Below are 9717 nucleotides of genomic sequence, written 5' to 3'. Positions count from 1 at the left end.
TCCTAGTTTCCAGCTCCCCTGAAAGCCTGAGAGCAGAAGGGGAGACACATTTGCTGCCCTTCTTCCTTCGGGCTTCTCCTAGGCCTCTGTCTATTGCATTACTGGGAATGGCAGGAAATGCCACGTTGGGTCTTGGGAGTCTCTTGCAAGCAGCACAGTATGGCCTTACAGTCTGATTCCCTCCCCCACCCCCACTTCTTAGCTGTGCAAGCTTAGGCAAGCATAGATGGCTTTCAGAGCCTCCCTACCCTTATCTGTGAACAGAGGATAATCAGAACTGCCTGCAGGATAGCTGGGATTGAGTGAGAGTGTGCCCTGTGCAATGCTGGCCACATACTCCTTGCTCTGTGAGTGGTGCTGCTAGAATGCTCAGAACAGTGCTACAGGAAACTGCCAGTCAGTCTGGGCTCCTACCAGCTGCCTCCTGGAGCTCTGCCTCTGCCCCTTGCCCCAGCAACCTTGCCTGAGTGTAATCAGGCCTGCCTGGGCTTCCTGTTATCTTTGGTGACAGGGTCTGTGTCTTTAAGGTTGTGAGGCTGGCTTAGTTTTGGGAAGTGGATGCTGCTGCTGTGGGCAGTTAGCACTTAATGAATACCTTTTATGCTGTGCTCTGGGCTTTATATATACTCCTATTCCAGTTTTCCCTTCCTCCTATGATTGTTATTATTCCCAAATGACAGAAAAGAAAACTGAGGTCAAAAAGATGGAAGGTTTATATCCCATTTATCCCTAAATATGTCACCTACCTTATGTTTCCACACTCACCACACTTTGCACCACACAAATACAGACACACTCAATGTCCACCCCCACCCCCCACGGATAATTTACTGCTGTATACCCAGCTCCTAGTTTGGCACATAGTAGGTGTTCTATAAATACATCCTGAGTGAATTAATACATTCTGATTCTTGCTGTTAAAATTATGTCAGGGAGGGCTCGGGATGTGGCTCAAGTGGTAGCGCGCTCGCCTGGCATGCGTGAGACACTGGGTTTGATCCTCAGCACCACATAAAAATAAAATAAAGATATTGCGTCCGCCTAAAACTTAAAAAATAAACATTAAAAATTATGTCAGGGAAGTACTTATATTCCCATGTTTATGTAGCACTCTTCACAATAGCCAAGGTATGGAATCCACCAAGCTGTCCATCAATGAATGAATGAATGAATGAAGAAAATATGGCATATTTCACATTAGAATATCATTCACTCATAAAAAGAAAGATCCTATCAGTTGTGACAACACAGGTGGGACTGCAGGACATTTTGTCAATGAAATAAACCAGGCACAGAAAGACAAATATCACATGACCTCACTCATATGTAGAAGCTAAAAAAGTTGATTTCATAGAAATGGAAAGTGAAATAGTGATAAATATAGACTAGAAAGGGCAGGGGAGAGGGGCAGAGAGGAAGGCTAGATGATGGGTAGTGTGTTAATCAGCTTTCTCTTGCTGTAACAAAATACCTAAAAAAAAAAAAAAATCAAGTCGAAGGAGAAAAGGATTATTTTGGCTCATAGTTTTAAATATTTCAACCCATGGTCAGCTGACTCAATTACTTTGGGGCCTAAGGTGAGGCAGAGCATCATGGCAGAGAGTGGTGGTGGAGGAAGCTTCCCACCTCATAGGGGGCCAGGAAGCAAAGAGTAAGAGAGGAGGGGCTGGGCTCCCAGCGTCCCCGTCAAGGGCACTCCCTGCCCCAGTGACCTAACTGCCTTCCACTAGGCTCCATCTCCTAGAGGTTCCCCCCCCCCCCAGTAGGACCACAGACTGGGCCAAGCATTAAACATGTGAATCCTTGGGCGGCCTTTCAGATTTAAACCACAGCAGCACAGCAGGCGCCCAATGCAGTCAGGTGAGAGGACTAAGTTCCAGTTTCTGTAGCACCAGAGGGTAACGATGGATTACAACAACTTATATATTCTATAAGGAATTAGAGGAGAGGTGGCCAAAAGTTCCCAACACAAAAAAAGGATATATGTTTAAGGAGATGGAAATGCTAATTATTCAGATTTGATCATTGCACATTCTATATGTGTATCGAACTCTCACACTGTACCCTATAAGCATGTGCAATCGTTGTATCACCTAGAACAAATCACATGGTGATCATTTTGAAATGGTTTCAAAGACATATGCGAAATACAACAATTTACTAAATATGGCAGAATATTAATTGTTCAATTTAAACACGGGGTTTTGGGATGCTCATTGTATCATTCTTTCTACTTTTCTGTATGTTTGAATTTTTCCATAATAAATTGTTTTTAGTTTAAACTTTCTATATCATTAATTCCTATCATTATTTCCCTTATAAATATGTGCTCCTATATCTTCCTGGTATTTCACCATATGTAACCAATTTTCACTGTTGGATATTTAAGTAGATTTTTTTACATGTCTACCTTTTGCTATAAATAATGCAATCAGTGTTCTTATCTATAAAATTTGGGCTGCATCTCTGATTCTTTCCCAATAATATATTTCTAAATGTGCTATTACTAGGAAAAGAGATGGATAGTTATTTTAGAATCTTTTGGACAAATTGCTTTCTGGAAAGATTGTACTAATTTATATTGCCCTCAGGAGGATATGAGTATGCCCATCTCCCCATGGCTAGCATTAAATGTCAGTTTGGTTAGTTAAAGAAAAAAAGCATCGTTCTTAATTTTCACTCTTATATTATTTGGGCTTGACTTCTATTCAAGTCATATCCTCTGCGAATTTATCTGTGGGCTGATTTCTTCTTTGGTTTTCATTACAAGCATTTTATCCCAGAATATCATCCATCTTTTAAGGTTGTTGATTGTATGTTTAGCAATACAGAAAAGTCTTAATTTTACATGTACATAAGTTGAGCAGCTCTCAATTTTTCCCTTGTTACACCAACATCAAACCCTCTTCCCACCAGCCAACTGCTTCAGGAGTCCAGAAGACTCAGTGTTCAGAATAGAAGACTCAGAAGGTTCAGAATAGCGGCTCAGGTGCCTCATGCCCACGTTCAAATGTCAGTTCTCTTCCCCACTGAGTGACATAGAACACAGGTTTATGATCCCTAAAATGGGGATGATGAGATTATCTGTCTCATAATGTTGTTGTAAGGAGGAAAGGAAACCATTTATTATTTGTGAAGTGTTTAGTACAGTTTCTGATTTGATTTAAGTGCTACATAGTGTTTACTTTCATTGTTTCCTGCTGTGGTCAGGTCTTAAGTCTTATCATTAGGAATGGAATTTTGTTTGCAAAGCTAATACCTTATCAGTGAAAGAGAAAGCAAGGTTTGTCAAGCAGAGAATGTGCCCAGTTACAAACAAACCTAGCCACTTTGTTGCTTTAATTTATACTTTAAAAGATAGAGCCCTATTTTAGTTAGATATTAAATGAAAACAAGCTAATTATAAGACCCAGACACCACTGTTCCTTGGTGACTCTTTACCTGACCCATAGCGTGGAACTTAAGTGTGCTACCAAATAGCCAAAGAAAATGAACAGAACAGGAAAAACTAGGAGTCTCTTTCACTTAGCAGATGCTTGTTTGGTGTCTGTGATGTGCCAGGCACCAGGGATGTCATGGTGATTAAGATATGGTCCCATCCTGGAGCTGCCCCAGCCTGCTAGGGCTCCTTCCTGGACTAGGAACTTGGCACAGGGACACTAGGATGTACTACAGGTGGTGACAGCTGATACCCAGTGACCTTGACTGCATCTGACCACCCAGCTTCTCTTAGTTGCAGCGGGGTTCTCCCACCTCTCCTTTAGGCTTTGGATCCCCCACCCCCACCTTCTTTTCAGAAAGCCTTTCTCCACTTATGAGAACCAGATTGGTTTCTGTTGTTTACAACCGAGAACTCAGGTTTGTAAGTCCAGCTTAAGGAAATCATCAAAAACTCAGACATAGATTTAGATACAGATTAAGGCTCATTGTAAGAGTTTTTACCATAAAAAATTTAGCAACTGTCCAAATGGCCAGCAATGGGGAGACAGTCAAACACCCAAAGGATGGAATATTTAAAATTAGATTTCTTAAAAGCAGTTCTAGGCAGGTGCCGTAGTGTATGCCTGTAATCCCAGAGGCTAGGGAGGCTGAGGCTGGAGGATCATAAGTTCAAAGCCAGCCTCAGCAAAAACAAGGCACTTAGCAAGTCAGTGAGATTCTGTCTCTAAATAAAATACAAATAGGGCTGAGGATTGTGGCTCAGTGGTCGAGTGCCCCTGAGTTCAATCCCTGGTACCAAAAAAAAAAAAAAAAAAAGCAGTTCTACCCACTTTGTTTTAAGAAAAATTGTGAGAAAAAGATAGGAAACATAAATGCTCTTAACTATGTGTTTTCTCTCAAATATGTGTTTTTCTATATTCATAAAAACAAAATCAGAGGGAGATGCCTCACCATTCTGTATAATAGAATTGTGGCTATTTCATATTGTTCTCCTTTGGGCTGTCTGGTATGAACAAAAGAGCCCTGGAACTTGGCAAATCTGGATTCTTTCTCCACTTCTGATGGTCAGCTGTATAATAGGCAAGTTATTCCACTTGTTTGAGCTCAGCTTCCTCATTCGCAAAATGATGACTGTATCAGTTTCATGGGGTTGTTACAGTTAAATAGGAAGAATAAGACCTGGGGTTCTATTGCATAAAGACAGGAATCTGTAGTTAAACAATAATGTATACTTTAAGATAACCAGAGAAAAAGATTTTGAGGGTCATCATCACAAAGAATTGATGAATATTTTTAAGGCGATTGATATGCTGACTATTCGGATTCGATCATGGCACAATGTATACCTGTTTCAAAACATCACATTATACCATATGTGTACATACACACATATGTCAATCAAAAATAAAGTAATAAAAAATTGAATAAGATAATCAAGTATTCCATATAGTGTTTGGAACAGAACAAGTGTAGAGTAAATAATAATTTATTAGTTTTGCATATTGTTTTTTTCCCAGGCTTTATTATGAAACATTTAAAAGTCGAGAATAATTAAACATTGCAAGAGAGTTGATCAGCGCTGTAATGGGTTGCCATGGGTGACTTCTCACTTCGGCCCCTTTGTTCCAGCTAACCTTGCCAGCCCCCAGCCCCACCTTGTCTAGTGTCCCTAGGCCTGGCCCAGGAGTTTGAGCTTGAGGTATTCTTGCTAGTGATGGCATCATTTTACTGTGTCTCCTTGGGCAAGTGATTTACCCTCTCTGGGCCTCAGTTATAAATAGTTGAGTCAGCTTGTATGACCTTAAAATATCTCTCTTCTCTAATCATGGAACTTAAAAAACATTAAAAAAAAAATCTAGTCCTTAGTCTGCTTCCTTTCCTTCATTCCACAAACTCCTTCTTCCACTCCCCTCCCCTCCCCTCCCCTCCTCCAGAGTCCTTGCATGTTAACCTGAAACTCTAAGGTAAGAGAATGGATCTCAGTTTTTGTGTAGCCCATGAGCTCTCACAGTTCAGCCCAAAACACTTTTTACTTTCAGCTACAAATGTTTCCTGTAAATGCTGATTCTGAAGGATCAGTGACTGTTCAATGAAGATTTCAGATTCCTGTTATAAAACCCCTAAGCCATTCAGCTCTTCTCTTCCTGTCCCAGTCACCCTTTCCTAGAAGAGGGAGATTGGGGACAGATGGCAAGTTCTCCAGAGGGAATGAGGAGGCAAGCCTGGCCCCAGGAGCTGGAGTGTGGCACAGGCTGTGCCTTACCCTGGAACCTTGTTGGTCCCAGAAAGAAGCTCCAGGTAGACACTGCTCCTCCCCAAGCCTGCATCCCCAGGCTGGGCCTGTGGCCATCTGGAGGGAAGACAGCACTGTGCTTTGACTCCTCTGACCTGGTCCTTTTCCTTCCTTTTTGCAGACCACAGGGGATGTGAAGTTGGTCTCCTCATCACACGTTTCCAAAACCTCCTTTAGTGTGGGTCCTTCAAGGTTGACTCCATGCCCCTGACCGAAGCCCCTGCTTTCCTTCTGCCTCCTCGGAACCTGTGCATCAAAGAAGGAGCCACTGCCAAGTTTGATGGGAAGGTAAGAGTGTGGCTTGGAGGCTGGGGGAGGCCAGGCAGGAACTTGTTCTTAACAGGCTGGACCTGGTAGCAGACCTGGTTTAATTTTGGACTTTCATATAAATTGAATATATACGACTTCACTCTTATTTCTTTAGTTTATAGTGGACTTTGGTCTATGTTGAGGAAATTGGGAATGGAGAGGGACATGCAAGTTAATTTTCCTGATATATATATATATATATATATATATATATATATATATATATATATGTATGTATTTGGGGAGTACCATAGATTGAACTCAGGAGCATGTGATCACTGAGCCACATCCTCAGCCCTATTTTGTATTTTATTTAGAGACAGGGTCTCACTGAGTTGCTTAGAGCCTCACTTTTGCTGAGGCTGGCTTTGAACTTGTGATCCTCCTGCCTCAGCCTCCTGAATTGCTGAGATTACAAGCATGTGCCACTGCACCTGGCTTTTCGTAATATATTTTGCTGTTAATAAGTCACATTTTGGATATATGCCTCTTAATTATAGAATATATGACCTAGTGGCAGGAAAATACAGCTTGGGTTTAAATATGTATCCCCTACATCAGGGAAAATTGGCTAAAATTTTTCTCTTGCCTTTGCTCTGAAAGGATTGTTTGGTTAGCTGACTTTGTGGGTCTACCCAGAATAGTGAGATGAAAGATAGGACCCTCCCCCCACCCCTGCTTTTTTAAAAAATTCTCTTCCCTTTTGTCAGTGAATCTTGGTCTCTTGCCTTGGGAACTCCATTTCTTCTTCTGTAAATGGGAATAACAATTTCTTGTCTACTTTGTGTGAAATGGGAGAAGATGTGAACATTGAAGAGCAGCTATAAGAATAACCTAGGGGCTGGGGATGTGGCTCAAGTGGTAGCACGCTCGCCTGGCATGCATGCGGCCTGGGTTCGATCCTCAGCACCACATACAAACAAAGATGTTGTGTCTGCCGATAACTAAAAAATAAATATTAAAATTTTAAATAAAAAAAAGAATAACCTAACGCTATGCCTAGTCAGAAAGCCTGTTCGTAAAGTGGCGGACTCACATCTTGACACGGAGGTGCAGGTGGGCACCAGAGAGGTCATAGGAGCATTTGTCCTGGAATGAGTCATGGGAATCTACCCCAGGAAATGCCTTAGCTAAAAGGCTTTCATGTGACACTAGCAAATGACAACTTAGGTGAGGGGTATGGTGCTGTTCTTGCATGGTCCTGTGCCTTACCTTTGTGCTAGTATTTGGCCATGTGGTCATCTACAGAGTGTGCCAGGGCTACTGCCTTGAAAATAGGCTGTGGCTGCACTGAATTTTGTGCTAAACACAGCCCTGCCCCATGAAGACTGTTTGCTAGAGGATCTGACCTAAAATCCTTTTGTATCTTTTACTTGGAGAAGATTGTAGGGGAATTTTAGGGATGTCTTTGGGCTGTACCAATGTAGTAAGGGCTCTTTTCTTTCTTCTTTTTAAAAATATTTATTTATTTTTTAGGTGTAGATGGACACAACACAATGCCTATATTTTTATGTGGTGGTGAGGATCGAACCCGGGTCCCGCCTGTGCTAGGCGAGCGCTCTACCGCTGGGCCACAATCCTAGCCCCGTAAGGGCTCTTTTCTATTGCCCTGGCTGATTGCCATCTTCTTCTATCCACAGCAGGCCAGAAAGAAGTGATGGGAGCACTCAATCCCTGGGGGTTCAGAAATGGCTTAGATGACCATAAAAGGGAATGAAGTACCGATTCATGCTACAGCATGGATGAGCCTTGAAAACATTATGCTAAAAGAAAGAGATCAGCTATAAATTTATATTAAATAGCCAGAATGGGACTGTCTATCAAGATGGAACGTAGATTAGCGATTGCCAGGGTCAAGGAGGAGAAAGGGATGGGGTGTGACTGCTAATAGATCCAGGGTTTCTTTTGGAGATGATGATACAGTTTTGAAATTAGAGGTGGTAGTTGCACATCTTTGTGGATATATTTATAAAACACTGAATTATACACATTAAAAATTGAAAATTAACACTTAAGAAGTGCCTTAGACAACAAAACTGATCTTGTTTCCACCCCAACCCTCTTGCCATATTGCTTCTGTTAGACAAGCTCCTTCCTTGATTCAGACAAGTGTGGAGAAGACACGCTTAGGTACTTTATATCTGATGGCAGCATTGCTTCCATTGATGTCTGTGAGTTGTGAAGGAGCCATGTCTTTGAATTATGCAATTTGGAAATAGCACAGAGTAAGCAGTGGCCTGGTGATGAACATGCCCGAGCTCTTATACCTTCTATGAATCTAAGATTTCTTTATCTGAGAAAAAAACACCTGGCCATTTCTGGCCCCTGGGAGTGTGAGAAGAAAAACCTCCTATGACCTAAAGACCTCCCACTAGGACCCACCTCCCAAGTTCCTACCACCTCCCTGTAGTGTCACCAGCCAAAGACCACACATTAGACAAACATTCAAAATCCAAACTGCAGCAATGTAAACTACAGTATTCTTAAGATACAGTATTCTCTACGTGACTATTTTATTTGGCTTCATATTGATGAAGCTGAACAGGTATGTTCCTGTGCTGGTGTCTGCACAGTAAAGTGGTGTTGCCCTGGAGTGCCATGGCTTAGAGCAGGATCTGCTCATTTTAATAGACTGTGCTCCAAACATGGGTACCCACTGGGCCTAGTCCTTGGTTCTATTCCCATCCACAGCTGTCTCTTGACCTGCCACAGGGCCCACCCTCCTCCTGCGGGCACCCAGCCTGCTCCAGGTGTTCATTCTGTACTGTTCCCTATGTTCATTTCACACCATCACAAGACCTCAGCTCTCTGCAGACTGAACTCCTGCAGAATCTCTTACGAGTAAATAGATTTTTTTTTAATGTGCCTTTAAAATTGAGCCCTGCCCTGGTGGTCCCACCACAGTGCAGGAGTCCTCTCCTCCTTCCACTGCTGCTGCCCAAGGACCTCTGCCAGTGTCCCTCTCCCCTCTTGAAAGGTGAGGGGGCCCAGGACTTTCTCCTCACTGAAAAACAGTGGCTACCAGAGATGTGAGCAAGTTATGGAAGTTTGCTTCCCACTGCCTCAGAGCTGGTGACTGCAAGTTGGTTCAAATTTGTGCTTTTTTTAAAAAATTATTATTCCTGAAGGTACTAGAAACTGTTGCCCACACTCCCCACATTTCCTTTTTATGCCTTTTTTTTTTTTTTTTGCAGAGGATTAAATGGGTCTCCTTCCAATGAAGCACCTCTTTCTGTCGGGAGGACTTGGATGACTCAGTGACATTCTAGCTGACCCTTGTGTTCACACTTTTTTTTTTTTTTTTGAGATGCTCTAAACTCAAGGTGTTCATCTCTGTGGTCTCAGTCCTCATATCCTTTAGGACTTTCCCACTTTGTGGCAGACACTTTGGACAGCAGTTGCATAACCCATTACCAATCTGCCTTGCCCTTGCCCTTTTCCATGCTAGAGGCCACTTGAGGAGCTTCCTTTGCAGCTCAGGGTGACCCGGTGACATGTTCAGGTTGAAGTCATCAAGGGAGCTTCTGGGAAAGCATTTCCTTTTCTGATTAAAAAGAAGACGAAGAAAGACACCCCTGTGCTCTCATATTCCACCCTGGTCCTGCTTCCTGCCTTGAGTACCAAAGTAATGCCAAGTGCTCAGGCAGCCGTTTTAAAATCATGAGGTAACAAGC

General features: G+C 42.5%; 1 protein-coding gene across 1 annotated transcript in view; it reads left to right on the top strand.

The window, feature by feature from the left end:
- The first annotated feature begins 5861 nt into the window (after window positions 1–5861).
- Window positions 5862–9717, top strand: part of MYLK (myosin light chain kinase) — a 168126-nt gene continuing 164270 nt past the window's right edge. The window contains exon 1 of the mRNA XM_081301752.1: window positions 5862–6022. Coding sequence (XP_081157878.1) covers window positions 5936–6022 — 87 coding nt within the window. The 5' untranslated portion in view covers window positions 5862–5935. The remainder of the gene's footprint in view (window positions 6023–9717) is intronic.

The sequence above is a fragment of the Spermophilus citellus genome, assembly GCF_964194105.1.
Source record: "Spermophilus citellus genome assembly, chromosome: 7".
Classification (NCBI taxonomy): Eukaryota; Metazoa; Chordata; class Mammalia; order Rodentia; family Sciuridae; genus Spermophilus; species Spermophilus citellus.
This window is presented reverse-complemented; position numbering and strand designations above follow the sequence as displayed.